Raw genomic sequence first — 18,599 nt, 5'->3', positions numbered from 1 at the left:
GATTGGAGTTTGTCACCTGGAGGTGAGGACAGCGGGAAGTGACCCCCTCCAGCATGGAAAACTGCCTGGAGACACCTCCGTGTGAGCAGAACTAGCAGCACGGGCTGGACGTATCCGTGGGGAGAACCCTCCTGCTCAGGTGCTTTCTGGGGATAAGGAGAGCGAACCCTCCTTATCCAGACGGAACGCACACATTCCAGGTGTTTCTTCCGAAAGTTTAATTGCAATTCCACCTTTATGGCAAAGAACAGAGCGAGGATGCAACCCTTGGTGGGTTACATCCCATGGAAGTCCTTGTTCAGTGGGAAACCCCTGTGCTGGGCTATGGGTCTTTGTACGTGCCTGGCTTTGGGAAGTCAAAGGAACCCGTCCCCCTCTCCCATCCTACAGAATTCCAGCTCTTTGGGGGGAAAGCAAGGGATATTCCCAGGAAAACCCTGCTCCTGCCGGGCTCAGCCTCCTCTCCAGGAGGTGAGCTCAGCTGCTACCCACACCCCTCTTGCTGCTGCAGCACCACTGGCGGAAGCTATCCCATTCTCCAAAGCACTTCCAGGGAATGTTCATAGACTCCCAAAGGGAAACCTGCAGAGTTCCATCAGGAAAAGAGCCTAATCCTGAGCAAATCCTTCCCTTTACCCCCCCAGTTCTCTCCTCAGAGCTCCTCCAAGCGCTCCCTCCATTCCCGTTCAGGGAATAGAATTCCCCTTCCCACAGGCAGCCTGCCCTGCGAGCGGGCTCTTCCCAGGGAAATCCCGGGATGCGGATGGTGGGAGCTGCTCACATCCCTTCAGCTCCCTTCCAACAGGCAGGGCACTGTAAATGCTCAGCACTTGCAAGTGAACTGCAACGGGAGCGGAATGGGGAACAACAGGAATCCGAGTGGATTCGTATCCCTGGATTCATCTGGGGGCTGAGCAGCACCAATTTGCCAGGGGGGGCAAAGGGAACGGGAGCTGTGGGATGACGATCCCAATGCGCTGGAGAAGAAGGCACCGCAGGGCTGGGATGCAGCTTTCCTTCCCCGTGGGATGGAGCGGCGAGCTCTGAGTCAGTGCAACGCGCTCCCGTTCCGCTCTCAGCTCCCAAAGGGAAAAGCCAGGATTACGGCGGGATAACCCACTGTTCCCTTGGTGTCTATTGCCAGCGTTAAGCAGAGACTCCTCAGGCAGCTTCCCCCCGGGCTTTTGCTGCCATCAGGATACCAAACGGGACAGAGGGATGGGACCTGATGCGCTGAGCGCCACAAAGAAGCCCGCAGCGCTGTGAGCTCCGATCCCATCTGCTAAAGGCTGGGAAACTGATGGCTCCGTTACGGGCTAATAGCAGCGAGAGGCTTGGGAATTCCCTCCCTTGTGCTCAGCGGGCTAAAGAGGGGCCAGGAAGCACATTCATTGCTGGGGACAAATGGGAATGCCCCCTCCGTGGTGCTGGGTGATACCCGGAGCGGTCTCCCAGTGCAGAACCCACCCGTGTTTACAGCATCCCGGGCAGTTGGCCTTCCCTTCGCTGCCAGGAGCTGGGCAGGAAAGCCAACATTCCCTGCGAGGAAGTGCGATGAGAAGGAAGGAATTCTTTGGCCAGCGGGGCATAAGGCCAACGGAAGGGTCAAAGAGAAGGCCCAGCTCCTATTCCCTGCCACTGGGGAGGCACAGGGAGGGAGGGTTGAGGAAGACTTGGTTGTGCTCACGCAAGCGCACAGCAGGGACCCAGGAGTTCCGGCTGTCTCCCTATGGAAGGTGCTGTACAGCAAGCTGGGAGGCCACAGGCCGCTGCACACCTCGGGTACCCCCTGTTGCACTCTTTGCACATCCAACAGCACAGACCAACCCCCCCGCACTGCCCAAATACTGCTCAGTCAGTGCTCGTGACCCATAGGCGTACGGCTCAGCCCCACAGCACACCGGCACAGCCTTCCTTCGGGAACCACCGAGCGCTTGGGGCTCAAGAGACCTTAAAGACCCAACGCTGGTGCTGGTGCTGATGTGGTTTTTCCCCCTACAAACCTTAGGAGTGGGCTCGTCCTGATGTGCCAAAGCAAGCAAGGGGTTTGGCTGGGTGACAGTGTGGCCAGAACGGGGGGGTGTGAGCACCCAGCTAAACCTGGTGCTTAACCTCAGGCAATGGAGGCTACGGCTGACTTACTCCTTAGCTCTTAAACATCAGCCGAGCCTATGGAGCTCCACAGGCACAAACCCCACTGTGGCACAGCAGAAAGCACATCGCGGACCTTCTGGAGAGCAAACCAAAAGCTACTTCATCACAGAAAGCCCTTTTTAATGCTGATATTTAAAGCCATTCTGCTTCAGAGATACCCCCCCCACCCACCCCGGCACCACGTTGCTATAGGTGCTAAGGTGGAAGCGTGCAGCTTGCTTCACCAGCAGCACCCAAGCAGGCTGGTTCCTTTCCTGCTCTTCCAAGCAGAGGCTTTCCTGCATAGGGGTAAATGTAAACGGGTTTTGTGTTTTCTGCTATCCCTGTTGAGCTTTCCATGGAAGTTTGTGGCAGGGGGAAACCAAAAGCAACCCAAACCCTTAGCACTGTGGTCGAAACCCTTCAAATGGCCATGATTTAACCAGCATTAGAAGTCACTTGATCTTCCAAGCCACCCGAAGGGACCAGCAGAGGCTGCGGTGGTTACACCACACCTCAAGCCCTCCGTGTACTTGGCCTGGGAAGCTGCCGAATGCACTCAGGCCAACTCCCTTCACATCAATCCCTGCACAGGAAGCAGAAGCTCATCGATAGGGACGCTTCTCAGTGCTCACAGAAGTCCAAGCAGCAGCGGCTGGAACGAGATCTTCTCCTATCCCCCAGGATTCACATCCCCATTCCCTACTTTCTACAAGCTCTTCTCAAACAAAGACAACAGAAGCAAAAGCAGCAAGCCCCAAAAGTGCACTTTCGCAGTGCTACGCGAGGTTTACACCTCGGAGTACCAGCCTGCAAGGGTGGAAGAGGTTTGGTGGAGCAGGTCCTAACCTTGGCACAGCACCACCGGCTGATGTCCTGGTGCTGTGGTCCGGGGCTCCTGCCCCAAGCATCCCTCACAGTGACTGGCTGGCGAAGAAGGCTTTGGTCTCCCTGCACACAGGGTTCACGCAGAGAGGGCAGCAGAGGGTTAACTGCCTGGAGCACACTTCCTTGGACTGGATGTGGGAGCACACCAGCTCCGCCAGAGCCTGCGGGATGGGATGAAGAGCACACGTGAGCGAAGGTGCTTTAACGTGTGTCACTTTCACAGCGTGAAGCCATCACACCGCGGAATCACCCTGGGTTGCCTTGGAAGGGACCTTAAAGCTCACCTAATTCCAACAGGGACACCTTCCATTAGGTTGCTCTAAGTCCAGCCTAGCCTGGAACACTGCCAGGGATGGGGCAGCCCCAGCTCCTCCTTTCAACCCATTCCAACGGGCCCGGCACCCTCACAAGGAAGAGCTTATTCCCAATGTCCCCTCTCAACTCCCCTCGGGCAGGTTAAAGCCATTCGCCCTTGTCCTGCCCCTCCAGGCCTCGTGCAGGTTTCTTGGAGCCCCTTTAGGCACTGGGAGCTGCTCCTCCTTTACTTCAGGAGGAGATCCTGCTTTAAAACTGCATGGGCACAGCATCTTCAGAGAAATAGTTACTATACCTTACTACTACTACTACTTCCTATGTACTTAAGGGGAAATGACTACAGATGAATACAAAAGTGGTTTTCTCGGTGGTGCCCAGGGTGAGTACAGGGGGTACCACTTTTGCCGCTAAAACTACAAGAGGACACTTCCGTACAGGAGGAAACACATCGACCGGGAGCAAAGTCCAACTATCGCAGCAAAGATACCTTGGAGAACAGAGGGTTTCCATTAAGGGATTCCGCTCTTCTGATGTTTTCGGCTCCACACTGGAAAAAAATAGGGAGAAAACCAAGTTAAGCCTGACAGAGCCTTCACCAGTGAGGACTCAAACCCTTCCTTGAGTTAAACCAGTTCAGATGCGCTTCCACTCTATAGGAAAAATGAATTTTGCCCCAGATCCCATTGGAAGAAGCAGCTCCAAAGGAAGTAACACCCACAAAGCACTCACCTCGTTGGCTAGAACTTGGGCATACTCGATATCCAGCTCATAGAGCGTCTCGATGTGGTCGCTTGTGAAGGCTATAGGGACCAACAACATGTTCTTCTTCCCTCGTTGGCACAGCCCTTTGATGGTCTCATCTGTCTGGGGGCCGAGCCAAGGCATTGGTCCAACCTGTAGGAAAAGGGGAGGGCAATAAGGAATAAGTCAGCTTTAGTGAATCATTCTTACATGGAACAGCCTCTTTATTCTTAAGGACATCAGGGATCTTAGGAAGCTCTTCCCTGTGAGGGTGCTGGGACACTGGAATGGGTTGGATGGAGAAGGAACACAAGCGCTCTTTGTCAGGAATAACAGAGCCTGTTTGGACTGAGCTCACATTAGGAGGAGGCTGATCCACCGGCAAGACTGATTCGAGTGGTTCTGCTCCAGCAGAAATACTGGGAATGGGAATAAGGCGTTGAGGCCGTGACCTCCTTCCGCTGGAAGCTCTCCACCACTGCAGGATGAGGCGGTGCTCGAGCCCCTACCTTGGACTGCCACACCAGCCTGTAGGGGTTGGAGTAGTTGAGCTTCTCCATGACCCTCTGGACAGTCGCTCCCACCTCCTGAGGGTACGGATCGCCACGGTTCACCACCTGCGACACACACACACAGCACCCTCGTGTCTCCCGGGGCACCGGAGAAGGGGAGCGCAGCCTTCGTGCAGCCCAGGCAGGGGGACCCCGCTCCGGCAAGGGCAGGAGCGCCCTGCTGCTACTCACAGACATGGGGAGGGAGTGAGCAGAGAAGAGGATGACGACGTCTTTCCTTTTGTCCGGTGGAAACAGGTTCAGCTCCTTCTGGATGTGGTCGCTGAAGCACTGCTCAGAACAGAGAGCCCTGGGTCAGAAACACCGGGGGGCACGAGAAAGCTGGAGGAGGGCCTGGAGGGACAGGCCAAGGGGAATGGCTTCAACCTGCCCGAGGGGAGATTGGGATGGGATCTTGGAAAGAAGTTCTTCCCCATGAGGGTGCTGGGACACTGGAATGGGTTGAAAGGAGGAGCTGGGGCTGCCCCATCCCTGGCAGTGTTCAAGGCCAGGTTGCTCCTGCCTTGAAGATGCCCAAAGCTGGATGCAGCACGACCTCTGGAGGCTCCTTGCAGCAAACGCTGTTAGGATAATCCCACTATGCTTTTAAAGCAAGATGCGCAGGATCTGAAAGCAAGATTCCACGCAGGATCGTGCCAAAGCATCTGGCATGAAACAACCTTTCTTCTCGTGCAATTCGTACTTGGTAGGTAATGAACTATTACATTACTGTAACCAGAATATACCCTTGGAGTGCTGCTGTATGCACCTGCTAGCTCCATACCTGGATAAGAAGGGGATGTGTGGGCCATCGGTCAATGATGCTCCACTTCATCTTCGGCTTCGCCCCTTTCTGGTTATAGTAGCGATAGATGGCATTTAAACTGCTTCCTGCAACACACGAGATGAAGCTCACTGAAGCTCACTCAGGTTAAAACACTTCTGTAGGAAGGTATTAATACAGCTTCTAACGCTGCAACTGCGGATCAGAACCGGACACGGAATGGTCTGGGTTGGAAGGGACCCTAAGGCTCATCCAGTTCCAACCCCGTGCCACTAGAGCAGGCTGCTCCAAGCCCCATGCCATGGGGACGGGAATGTTCACCAGTGCCTGGCTCCACACGGACACTCACCTGTGGTAGAGCAGCTGTACTGGGGGTACTGGGTGAAAGCGATAGCCCTTTCAATGCCATCCTTCTCCATCTCTTCAATGGCTTCTTCTGTCAGCGGGTGCACATAGCGGAAGCCAATGTAGTATTTGTGAGGTGCTGCAGGCAAAGCACAGGAAGGGAAACGGGAGCAAAGGGCATTAGAACTCATCAGTAGTAAGCACAGAGTAGAGACCACCACACTGAAGCCCTGAGGAGAAGGACTGGGGGTGTTGGGGTTGGATGTGGGGAGGCTTTAGAGCACCTTCCAGTGCCTAAAGGGGCTGCAAGAAGCACGGTCCAGCGGAAGGGGGCTGGAACTTCGGATGCTGGAGGAGCTTTAAGGTCCTTTCCAACCCAAACCAGTCTATGGCTCTATGGAAACCCAGCTCGGACGCACAAACTCTCCTCCTCGCCACGCGCTCCAAGCCTTATCCCCACCACCCGTTCAAGAGGAGGCCTCCGAAGGCCTTATCAGGAGCAGGAGCTGCCCAGGGCTGGGTGGAACTGCCCAGAAAGCGGTCCCCAAACCAAAGCGAGAGCAGATAAAGCGCCCAAGCTTTATCTTCAGAGCCCATGGCAGGGCCTCGGCCCCTTCTAGATCCTTTTCCACTCCTCTCCTTCTACCCAAGGCTGAAGCAGCAGCCACAAAGCGGGTCTGGCTCCAGTCACATGGAGGGCATTCCCTTACCCACTGGCTCAAAGGCAGGAGGCTGTTAGCTCCCAGCACCACGCTGAGCTGCAGAGAATGGAGAGCTCTGCTCTGCCTATTCAGCACCAGCAGCGCTCCCACTGCAGTGGAGCATTATCTGCAGGGAGGGATTCCGAGCGCTCTCCTCCGCTCCTGCTGCTCCCAGAGGCAGGCTCTGCTCGGGCACAAAGGGCACAGTGCAGAGAAGGAGCTCCTGTGAAGGCCCGGGCGGGTGACGGCACACACCGAGCATGGTGCCACCGTGCCCCCTGCCTTTCGTGGGGATTCAGAGGCTCCTCCTGCCTGCCCCAGGAGACAAGGCGCAGGAGGACATTGCCTTTAGGCCGCTGCGTGACTCACAGGCTCCGAGGATGCTTTGGGTTGAAGGGACCTTAAAGCCCACCCAGTTCCAACAGGGACACCTTCCACTAGAGCAGCTTGCTCCGAGCCCCTTGAACAGTGCCAGGGATGGGGCAGCCCCAGCTTCAACCCGGCCCAGGGTCTGCCCACTCCCCCGGTGAAGAACTTCGTCCCCATATCCCACCTCAGCGGCCCCTCGGGCAGGTGAAAGCCACCCCCCTCGTCCTGTCCGTACACCCCTTGTCCAGCAGGAGAGAAACCCACTCGTAGCTCCCCCAGGGCACAGCGAGAGGCCTTATCTCCTGCTCCTGCCCTGGGTGGAGCTGCCTCCTATCAGGCAGCCAAGCCCTGCCACGCTCACCGACGGACCTTGTCTCTTCTGCCACGCGAGCTCCCCTTCATCCTGCTCCCAGGCCTAACTCCTGAGTGCTCTTCCAGCCGTTATCAACAGCTCCAAGAGGCTGGGGTACACCCAAGCACTAACGGCAGTCACGCTCCCAACCCTCTCCCGTAGTCACCTATTCCTCAGGCTCGGGTTGGCGTAACTAAAAGGCTTTAAGCTCTGTCCTCAGAGCTGGGCCGCATCCGCAGCCCAGCCGAGCAGAGGGATCCCTCCGGAAGCCCCATCCTCCAACTCCCAACAGGAAGATGCCATGAGCTGGGAAACCCAACAGCACCAGGCAGGAAAGCCTGGCTCAAGCCCACGCCGCCAGGCAGCTCCCACAAGAGGATCACCCTTCTCCCACCCCGGCTCTCCCTAAAAGCCAAGGGAATTACGGGCGCTCAGTGTGCCAGGGCTGCCCCTGCTTCCACGCCTGCCTGCTCTCTTCACCTTGCACACAACTGTAACATCCCTACAGCACCCCTGTAACATCCCTACAGCACCCCTGTAACATCCCTACAGCACCCCTATAGCATCCCCATAGCACCCCTACAGCATCCCTATAGCATCCCTATAGCACCCTTACAGCATCCCTATAGCATCCCTATAACACCCCTACAGCATCCCTATAGCATCTCTATAGCATCCCTATAGCATCCCTACAGCAGCCAAAGCTGCCCTGTGCTTCCGAGCCCCGCGCCAGAGCGCTCGCGGCCGGCGCAGCGGTACCGGTGTGAGGAGACATGCTGTCCAGCAGCTTCACCATGCCTTCTCCTTGCACTGCTGTCCACTTCTTGATGGGGGAGCCGCCGCCAATCCTGCTGTACTGCTCCTGGATCTTGGGCGTGCGGCGCTTGGCGATGAAGGGAGCCAACTTACTGCAGCGTTCGAAGGGATACAGAGCAGTCTCAGCAGCAAGCCACCACCTTGGCCCCCCCCCTCAAACCCACGCAGAGCACGCAGCACCCTGCGCCTTGATCCGTGTCATATTCGCCCTTCCCAAGCTTCCTTGGTGGTCGGACACCAGAGTTTGCATCAGGAGAGACCCATCTCTGGCCACAGACCCTTGTGCCTTGCGCTGCTGACCCACCTGAAACCCTGCTCCACACGGAGCCCCCAGGTACCCCAGCAACCCCGAGGAGAGCGTTACCTTTGAGCTGGCAGCGTCATGAGGTCTCTGTCCAGGAAGAGGCGAAGCAGGAAATCATGGACGTCATCCAGGCGCTCCGGACCACCCATGTTCAGCATCAAGATTCCTGTCTTAGGCTTCCTACGGGGGCAAGAGGGAGTTCCAATGCCAGTGAGCTGCTGCTTGAGTAGCATCGTTCTTCCCAAAGCAGCTTAGCCTTCCGCACTTGTCGTCTGCCCAAGCAGCTTCCTGCTTAGAAGCTCATCCTGCTTATGGGAGAAGAGGAGCTGCAAGCACGAGCAGGCCCAGGACGAGGATCTGCATGATCTTTGCTAGGGAAAGTAACCGCTTTGTGACAGAGTTCAACTGGAAATAGACTGAGAACGAGACCTTGCAGCTCAAGGCTGGACGGGAGGTTCTAAAACAGGGTCTAAGAACCCCTGCCCATCCCTGCCAGTGTTCAAGGCCAGGTTTGGGCAACCTGCTCTAGTGGCAGGAGTCCCTGTTGGAACGGGACGAGCTTTAGGGTCCCTCCCAACCCAAACCAGCCTATGGGTCTGTACCAGCAATGACACCCCAGCGTCTGCCCTATGGCACTGCCCCAGGCCTTCCTTCGGGCCACAGCCCCCTGCAGAGAGCCCGGGGGCGTGCAAGCAGGCAGAGGAGGGCGCCCACAGGCACCCAAACCCCCCCTCCCCGGAGCCCCAGGGCACCCCCCAAGCGCCCAGCCCCGCAGCACAGCAGCCCCCCCGTGCCCCACTCACCGCGCCTGCGGCTGCGTGCGCGGCTCCGCGGTGGCTGTCACGGCAGCGGTGGCCGCCTGAGCCCTCCATCGCAGCGGGAGCCTGAGCTGGCTGCGGCCCTGCAGCACTGCGAGAGAGGGGAGAGCCCCGTGAGCACCCCGCGGCGGGCGCTGCTCCCTGCCAGCTCCGCGCCTCGCCGGAAGCTCCGGGGCCTGGAATCCGAGCGAGGGACGGAATCGGAACCTTCGCCTCCCCTGGCACACCCAAAGCCAGCCTGAACTTCCAGCCTAACGGCGCCAGGGCAAAGGGCTCCCACAGCACGGCAAGGAAGGGAACTCCTCGGGGTACACCTGGGGGGCTGCAGGCAGGCAAAGCATCCCTACAGCATCCCTAGAGCACCACTATAGCATCCTTATAGCATCACTATAGCACCCCTATGGCATCCCTACAGCACCACTATAGCACCCCTACGGCATCCCTACAGCACCACTATAGCATCCTTATAGCATCACTATAGCATCCCCATAGCACCCCTACAGCATCCCTAGAGCACCACTATAGCATCCTTATAGCATCACTATAGCACCCCTATGGCATCCCTACAGCACCACTATAGCACCCCTACAGCACCACTATAGCATCCTTATAGCATCACTATAGCATCCCCATAGCACCCCTACAGCATCCCTATAGCACCCCTACAGGATCACTATAGCACCCCTACAGCATCCCTATAGCATCCCTACAGCATCTCTACAGCATTCCTATAGCACCCCTACAGCATCCCTATAGCATCCCTACAGCATCTCTACAGCATTCCTATAACACCCCTACAGCATCCCTATAGCATTCTTATAGCATCCCTATAGCACCCCTACAGAATCTCTATAGCATCCCTACAGCACCCCTGTAGCATCCCTACAGCACCCCTATAGCATCATTATAGCACCCCTACAGCATCCCTATAGCATCCCTATATCATCCCTACAGCATCTCTACAGCATTTCTATAGCATCCCCATAGCACCCCTACAGCAACCCTACAGCATCCCTATAGTATCCCTACAGCATCCCTACAGCACCCCTGTAACATCCCTATAGCATCCTTATAGCATCCTTACAGCATCTCTACAGCATTCCTATAGCACCCGCACCGCACAGCATCTCTATAGCATCCCTATAGCATCCCTACAGCACCCCTGTAACATCCCTACAGCATCCCTATAGCATTTTTATAGCATCCCTGTAACACCCCTATAGCACCCCTACAGCATCCCTATAGCATCCCTACAGCACCCCTGCAGCACCCCTGTAAAACACCCCTATAGCACCCCTATAGCACCCCTGCAGCACCCCTGCAGCACCCCTATAGCACCCTCATAGCACCCCTGCAGCACCCCTGTAAAACACCCCTATAGCACCCCTGCAGCACCCCTGCAGCACCCCTGCAGCACCCCTATAGCACCCTCATAGCACCCCTGCAGCACCCCTGTAAAACACCCCTATAGCACCCCTGCAGCACCCCTGCAGCACCCCTATAGCACCCTCATAGCACCCCTGCAGCACCCCTGTAAAACACCCCTATAGCACCCCTGCAGCACCCCTGCAGCACCCTCATAGCACCCCTGCAGCACCCCTGTAAAACACCCCTATAGCACCCTCATAGCACCCCTGCAGCACCCTGCAGCACCCTCATAGCAGCCGCGCAGCAGGACCCGCAGGCTCCGGAGCACAAGGAGCGGCTCCCGGGGCGCCCCGGCCTGCGGGCCCCACAGCGCCTCTGCCCGTGGCGCGGGCGAGCTCCGCGCGCAGCGGGGATCCGGCCTGGACGCCGCCCGGCCCAGCGCCGGTGCCGCCGGGGCAGCAGCGGCCGGCTCGGCCCAGGGCAGCCGCAGGCAGACCCGGCCCCGCCGCCGCTCCCCCCCCCAACCCCGGCCGGGCCCGGCCCGGCCCCGCTCCGCAAAGGCACCGCTCCGGGGCAACGCGGGCCCGGCCCTGCCGCCCCCCCCCGCCGCCCTCACCGGGACGCGCGGCCCGCACCGCGGCCGCCGCCATCTTGGCCGCCCGCATTCCCTCAGACCTTCCCGCCGCTCCGGGCCGGCGCCTCCCCCCCCCCCCCCCAGGGGGCGGAGCTTGGGAGGGGGCGGGGCCCCGGGGAGGGGGCGGGGCCCCGGGAAGGGGGCGGAGCTCCGCAGGCCGCGGGGCACCGGCTGAGCGGCGTGGGGGGGGGGGGGGCATCGAGCCCAGGGGCCTAAAGGGGCTCCGGGGGGGGGTGCTCGGGATCCGGGGTGGGACAACGGGAATGGCCTCACGGTGCCCAGGGGGAGCTGAGCTCCGGGGCCCCCGGCCCCACTGTGGGCACAGCAAGGAGAGGCAGGGCCCGCAGTGCTGCTGGAGCATCCTTTATTGGGGGCGGACGGGGACATGCAAGAGGAAGACACCGGTACGGGGGCTCACGCGAGCGGCGAGGAGACCCAAACCCCATGGAACGGGCACCGAGTCCCGGCCCGGAACTGGGTTCGAGCCCGAGACTCCGGTGGGATGCAGCTGGGAAAGGCGGAATTGCTCTGTGATGAAGCCAGGCTTCGCCTGCAGCGGACAAGCAGGAGCCCAGAGCCAGTCGTAGTAAGGTCCCGAGGTCCTTTGGGAGACGGGGAACTGGGAGTGGAAGGCATCACGCTGCTCCTGGATCCATGAGGATCCATGCTCTGACACCGCATGGATCCTTCATCCCCAGCGAAAAGGGATAAGCGGCAAAACCACCCCCCTCTCCCAGCAGCCTCATCCCTCCTAACCAATAAATAACCAGGGAAACACAAGGAAAATCCAACCCACGCCTCTTGCAATGGAATTCCGTGCTGGATCCCACTCAAGCGGAGCTTCCATTAAAGCAATGAGCGCTGCGCAGTAGCAGTGGTCCTATTTCGGCATTCCTCTTCCTCCCATTCCCAGACATTGGGAAACTCGAAGCCAGAAGCCACATCCAAATGAAATCCCAGCACAAGTCCCTCCGCGTCGCACACATCCAATGGAGCAGCACGCTCCCGAGGAGGACCGTGGCTGCATGCCGGCCCAGGACGCATCCACCGCTTCTCCTCCAGTCCGTGCGGAGCGTTTTCCTTGCAAAAAGGGGTTGATTTTCCTTCCGACGCCCTGGGCGGGGGGGTTGGAGGGGCGGAAGTCCGAGTTCTCCCAGTGGATCCTGCTTTTCCCAGCGCCGGTGGCTCAGCTCCCAGGAGCTGCTGCGGAGGAGCACTAAGGCTTGCAGCGCTGGACGAAGCGCGGGTAGAGACAGACGTCTCTGATGTGGTGCCTGTTGAGGATCCAGGTGAGGAAGCGCTCCAATCCCAAGCCGTAGCCGCCGTGAGGGCACGTCCCGTACTTCCTCTGGGCAAGGCAAAGCAAAGAGGAGATGGGAATCACGGGCATCCTGTTCATGCCACAACAGCACTAACAAGAGCAGGAGAACAGCCCTAAACCATTCCAGGAAAGCGGATTCTGCTCCCTGCAGGCGGGATACTTGTGGTTGCTTGTCCTGAGTTGCCTCACTGCGAGAGGAAAGGGCAGGGGAAAGGAAAGGCTGAGCGGCTCCTTCTCAACCTCTCACACTTCACTGGGAAGAGCAACCTCTCCTTACCTAACCCACCCCACTGCAGGAGCCAGCGGGAGGCATCCCCAGGGACGGCTCCAACAAAGGCGGAACAGCACAGTAACTGCTGCCCATTGCCTCTTGGCATCGGCCAAACTACTCTGGGCCACCTGAAACACGTTTCCGAGTTCGGCTGCACCATTGGAAAGGCTGGAAGGGACCTTAAGGCTCCTCCAGTTCCCCCTCTCAGGGACACCCTCCAAGCCCCATCCAACGCTGCCAGGGATGGGGCAGCCGCTTCCCTGGGCGGCGTGTCCCTCGGAGCGGTTTAAAGCCCAGCATCCCACCACGCAGCGCATGGAGCTGCTGTTACGGACCTGATCCGTGTACCAGTAGTACGGCGTGGGATCGATGCCCTCCCTCTTGTAGCCTTCGAGCAGCTCCTCGCTGTCCCAGATACGCATCGAGCCCCCGACAATCTCCCCCACGTTAGGCATCAACACGTCGACCTACGGCAGATCAAAGCGTTCCAGTTCAGCTGCGTGGAAGAGGGGGGGAACGGTCCTCTAGGATCGTACTTTCCGCTGCCTCCAAGCGGGATGCGAAGCCCCACTTACGGACTCGGTGAGCCGGGAATCGTCGTGGCAGCGCTGCATGTAGAAGGACTTGATCTCCGCGGGGAATCGGCACAACAAGATGGGCTCGTTAATGGTGTCTGTCATCAGCCGCTCGGGAGCTTCGGGAATATCCTGCGGATAAAGAAGGATTCAGCGCTACGGAAAGCCGAGTGCCTGGAGCCCGATGTGTATCAGCGGGACACAAAGGCCGCACGTATCCATACACTGATCCAGGAGCACCTACACTTTGAAACCAACCTTCCCAATGCGGCAGGCAGGAAACTGAGGAAAACCCAACCTGATCCCTGGCTTTCCAGAGCAAAAGAGCCAAATCTCCTTCCCCCCATCTGCCTTCTTCCACAGCCCTCAAGCAGTTTAAGTGCTCCCTTGGCCCCTCTGCAGCCTCGCGTGGGGTGCAGTTTGAAGACCTTTCCCTCCATCATCTTTGATACAGATGGGAAACCAGCAACAGCAAAGAGCTCGAGGAGGGCAAAGAGCAAAGGGCAGCGGGAATTTGGTTGGGATTAACTCGTGAAGAGCCTCGGACAGCCTTACTTCTCCAAACTCATAGTAAGTGCCATCTTCCTTCTTCACATCGTGCTCCTTCAGCCACTCGATGGCTTCGCTATAGTTCATCCGTCGGAAAGGACGTTTCGGGGGCTGGAAACCCTAAGGAAGAGCAGGCAAAAGCAGTGGGCATTTGGGGAGAACACCGCTTTTCCAGTTGATGGGCATGTTCATGGCAGACGCGAGGCACAGACACCGCTCTCTGCAGCTCATGTACCCACAGATCACTCCTGAGTGACTACAGCCCTGGAGCTCAGCAGAACACCTCTGCAAAGGCAGCGGAGACAAAGGCTCTCTACCCAATGAAACCGCTTTAGAGCTCCACCTTCTGGGGAAGAAGTAAATCACTGCTTGTTCACCGCTCCAGCCCATCACTAGGTAACCGGCCCTGGGATAGAGGCTTTGATTCCATGGCAAATCCCAGTGTGTTCCTGGCTCCTGGAGCCTGCTAGCAGGGAATTTCTTCCCCTGCTCCTGGAGGAGTCGCTGGGTTAATCCTTTCCATGTGGGCTGGAACACGGTGAGCTTTAAGCTCCCTTCCAAGCCAAACCAGTCTGTGATGTTACTTAATGTTGTTACTCCTAATAGGAAGCAAGCAGAGCTCCCTGCTTTCCCAAACATTCCCATCAGGAAAAGCTAAAGATCCCGTTTTCCTTGCCATTGCTGCCTGTTCCTACGTACCGGGTTCAGGTCATAGAGTAAACCTGCTGCAGGCGACTTCAAGACCCTGTCCACCACATCACACACCAGGCCCTCCAGACGGTCCAACAGCTCCTCAAAGCTTATGAAGGGACATTCAGCTTCGATGTGAGTGTACCTGAAACACAAAGTCGCCATCAGAGAGCCACCCAAGAGCAACCTCTACTTACGCCGATGTCTCACGACCAGACGGATGCCCACCAAGACAAGGCCTCATCCCCAATACACCTTCAGGCCCTCCCCGTCGTGCTGCCTGCTCGTTGTACCTCAACACCCGGCTCCCCCCCTTGCTTTACAACTCCACTACTACCCCCGCAGCAAAGCAGCCTCCCTCCTTACTCTGCCAAGTGCCTGCGGGTGCGGGACTGCTCCGCTCGGTAGGACTGCGCGATGCAGAACACATCTCCCAGGGCTGGGATGCAGGTCTCCAGGTAGAGCTGGGAGGACTGCGTCAAGTAGGCCTCCTCCCCAAAGTAATCCAGCTTGAAGAGGGTAGAGCCTCCCTCCACCTGAGTCTGGACCAGGGTTGGAGGCGTGACCTGGTGGAGAACATGCCTGGCATTACTGCAGCGAAGAATGAAGGGCGAGGACGACGAGGGGCCCAAGATGAGATCCGTAAGGAAACCTACCTGGCTCCTCCCGGAAGAAGAGAGCCTTGAAGGGAGGACATGGAAGCAGCGACCTCCTAACACTCACCTCGTAATACCCATTGGCAAAGAAGTGATCCCTGAAGGCCTGCACCACCATGGAGCGCACCTTGAAGATCTTGGCCATGTTCTCGCCTCGGATCATCATGTGCCTGTTGTTCAGCTGCACGTCCACCTCCGAGTCCTCATTGAGCACATTGTCAGCTCCTCCTGCTGGGGCCAGGCCAATGAGCTCCCAGTAGTCACAGTTGAGCTCGTGGCCTCCTGGAGCCTGCCAAGACCGAGAGAAACACCTCAGACGTCTCCTTTTTGGCCCTGGCATCGTGGTGGAGAGGTCAACTTAACCACAGCGCAGCCCCACTGTATAACGCTTGCAAGTGCCACTGGCAGCCCACCACGAGCGGAAGGAAACTACTGACTACCTTCAACTACTCAATGGGTGGTTATGGAGAAGATGGTAAAATACCAGCACCACGCTGCAGGCTCCATCCTTGGAGATGGCAGGAACCCATCTGGACAAGACCTCACATCAGATCTTCAGGAAGAGGAGAATGGACCCTTCCTGATGGCCCTCAGAGGTTCCTCCCAAGCAAAAGCACCCTGTGGTAACCTGCACTGTGAACTGGTTCTGGCTGGGAGTAGTGGTTTGGTGCTAAAACACAACACGCTGGCACTAAAAGCCTTACTACACCCCCAGGGTGAAGAGTCCTCCCATCTAGGAGAAGACTTACTCATTCCCCATGGTTCATTCTCGAAGTGCATTGAGCCGCTGCCACAGATCGTGGCTCCTAAGAGACCAATTCCATACCTGCTTCCCTTGGGGAACGAGGTTCAGCGTTCCATACACTGCAACGCTGCTCTCTGTGGAGAGAACCAGCCCGTTGTAACACTGGCACTGAGGAGAGAAAGGAGACAAAGGCAAGGTCAGGTTTGGGTTTGGTACGACACGGCCTGGAGCTCACTCCTGCTTGTAAGCAGCTCTCACATTGTCACCTGTACCTCCTTCCCCCTAGAGGGGTCGTGGTCAATCCCACAACTTAAATCAGAGGGTTTGGTCCTTCCAATGAAAGGGAAAAGGATGAGGATGAGGCAGTCACTTAATGACAGGACGAAGCCATCCCAACTCACCAGCTCATCCGAAAGGACACACTGCAGGAAACCCGTGCCATCCCTCAACACAACGAACATCAGGTTCTTTCCTAGTTGGAAGAGAAGAAGAAAAGCCTCGACCGTGCTTCTTTCCACACCTTTAAGCTTCCAATGGTGCTACTTAGCTCCTCAGCTTGCAGGATGGGTTTAAATCTCGGCGCTGTCTGAACCCTGGGTGCGCTCCATCCCCTCACACCCCAACGCCCATGCTTACCCTGCCGCCTCAGTCGGTGAATCCAACCAAACACCTTCACCCTCTGGCCTCTGTAAGCCTCCAGAGCAGCGATCTTCACCTGGAAACAGGGAATAAAGGCAAGGGGAGAAGTGATTCACCTTTCGGACAGCACTTCCCATGTAATTACTTGGATATAGGTGCATGCGGCACCGTCCTGCCCCTGAAGCTGAATTCCATCCTGGGTGGAAGCACGGCTCCAATACTCAACAGCTGAGTAAGGAAAGAGTCGTTTAGGCAGGAAAGGCGGTAAGTTGGGATAGCATTCCCAGCTCGTGCTCTGTGTGATCTAAAGCCTGTGCACTACGGACATAAACCAAAGCTGTATTTCGGGCTGGCAACCAGACTTGAAGCCCCAGAGCAGCCAAACCAGGCCAACACAGGCCATGCCTCAAGCCTGCTGGCTCTTACTCACACATTTTGGCTCTGGAAGACTCGGATCGTTCTTGATCACGACCTTCTTGGCCTCCTCCAGGTTCTTCTCCCTCCTCAAGAGATCCTCTGCCTGCAGGACAAGGGAATGAGATGTGTTCCACAGGCTTGGGATGATTCCCACTCTTTGCACTGCAGCCTAGCACGTACAGGGATGCCCAGGAGCGACAGCTGCCCTAATTCACACTCATGCTGGGAATCAAAGCACAGCCTCCTTCCTCACCTGCACTTCCTCCCATCACACCCACCTGCCGCCATTGCCCTGTCCTAATCTAAGCAAAGCCAAGCTCTGAGGAGCCCAGGCGGAAAACATGGCCCAGACGAAGCTTTTGGGGGCTGGGAATGACAGCACCAGCGGGAAGAACGGGACGCGCTTCCCAGCCGGGCAGCCCACCTCCTTCTTCTCCTTTGCTTCATTCTTCATCTGCTCCCTGTGCCACAGCTTCTTGCCGTTCTTCATCTGTGACTTGGATATAATGGCCCACCTCTGCATTAAACCAAGAGAAGACATTGGAGCCGTGTCCCTCCCGAGGGGCACGGGCAGAATTCCTACACGGGAGCTCTACAGCACCTCGTTTTCCTTTGGCGAATCCACGTAGATAGTAGGGAACGGCTCCTTTCCTGCTGTCAGCAGAGCCTGCGAAGGGGCAGACCACCGGGATCAACGACCTGAAGCCATTCCGAAGCAGCCCGAGCGCGCATCCTGCCCCAGATCCTTTCGGAGCGGCCAAACCAGACCCACCAATCACCCGCCCCCAGGCCCTCCTATAGCAGGGGGTGCCTCCCTGCCCGGCCTTACCTTCAGGACGGTCTTGAACGGCTTCTTTTGGGTCCCATCCCCACTGGAGTCGTTGCCCTCCCGGTCGGAAACATAGAGCTCCTCTGGAGCAAGGGCAGACGCACGGAACGGCCCCGTCAGCCGCAGGAGACGCCGGGCACTGGCCCTCTGGACAAGGGGCGCCGGGACAGGCCGAGGCGCACGGCCCCACCGCGCCACAGTGCGCAGGCGAGCAGCGCTAAGGCCCCCCCGGCCCGACCCCCGGCCCGCCGCCCCCGGGGCTTCCCCGTTCCGCCCCCCCCACCCCCGCAGCCCCGCTACAACCGAGCTCCTGCGGCCCCACCGGCGCCCCCGCCGCCATCTTCTCCCCGGGGCCAGGCCCGCGCCGCAGAGCCGAAGCTTCCCGAAGCGCTCCGGAAGGAACCGAGCGGCCCCGACCCCCTCCGAAGGGAACCGAGCGGCCCCGACCGCCTCCGAAGGGAACCGAGCGGCCCCAACCCCTCTGAGGGGAACCGAGCGGCTCCGGGAACCCCCCGAGCCCTCCCGCCGGGCCTCACCGAGCACCATCGCCGCCGCCCTGCCCAGCACGTCGCCCGCCATGTCCGCCCCGCCGGCAGTGCGTCACCGCGCTTCCGCTGCCCGACCGGGAGGGGCGGGGCACCGGCGGACCACGCGATGGCGAGCAGACGCAAGGCGGGAGAGGGAGCCGCGTCACGTGACCAGGGAAAGCCCCTCCCCTCGGGGAGGCCACGCCCCCTCCCCGCGCCCCTGAGGGGAAGCCCCGCCCCTCGGCCGGCCCCTGAGGGAGC

General features: G+C 58.5%; 2 protein-coding genes across 2 annotated transcripts; both read right to left on the bottom strand.

Moving 5' to 3' along the window:
• Positions 1-1,619: 1,619 nt before the first annotated feature.
• On the bottom strand, positions 1,620-11,186 carry LOC136004352 (ferrochelatase, mitochondrial). The gene is made up of 11 exons (XM_065660816.1): positions 11,102-11,186; positions 9,103-9,208; positions 8,360-8,479; positions 7,939-8,087; positions 5,762-5,896; positions 5,413-5,519; positions 4,821-4,919; positions 4,587-4,694; positions 4,066-4,230; positions 3,824-3,883; positions 1,620-3,182 (listed from the first exon to the last, which is right to left on the bottom strand). The coding sequence occupies exons 1-11, from the start codon at positions 11,148-11,150 to the stop codon at positions 3,048-3,050; spliced, it is 1,233 nt and encodes a 410-aa protein (XP_065516888.1). The 5' UTR covers positions 11,151-11,186; the 3' UTR covers positions 1,620-3,047.
• Positions 11,187-11,466: 280 nt separating this feature from the next.
• Positions 11,467-18,456, bottom strand: LOC136004315 (asparagine--tRNA ligase, cytoplasmic-like). Its single transcript, XM_065660710.1, has 15 exons — positions 18,348-18,456; positions 17,812-17,894; positions 17,584-17,649; positions 17,407-17,499; positions 16,996-17,085; positions 16,563-16,641; positions 16,328-16,398; positions 16,008-16,094; positions 15,249-15,470; positions 14,892-15,091; positions 14,535-14,670; positions 13,842-13,955; positions 13,287-13,418; positions 13,047-13,178; positions 11,467-12,467 (listed from the first exon to the last, which is right to left on the bottom strand). Exons 1-15 carry the CDS (start codon positions 18,388-18,390, stop codon positions 12,336-12,338), a joined length of 1,680 nt encoding a protein of 559 aa, XP_065516782.1. The 5' UTR covers positions 18,391-18,456; the 3' UTR covers positions 11,467-12,335.
• Between the last annotated feature and the right edge of the window lie 143 nt (positions 18,457-18,599).

The sequence above is a fragment of the Lathamus discolor genome, chromosome W (genome assembly GCF_037157495.1).
Source record: "Lathamus discolor isolate bLatDis1 chromosome W, bLatDis1.hap1, whole genome shotgun sequence".
Classification (NCBI taxonomy): domain Eukaryota; kingdom Metazoa; phylum Chordata; class Aves; order Psittaciformes; family Psittacidae; genus Lathamus; species Lathamus discolor.
The sequence above is the reverse complement of the archived record's forward strand: the minus strand, read 5'-3'. Positions and strand labels throughout refer to the sequence as shown.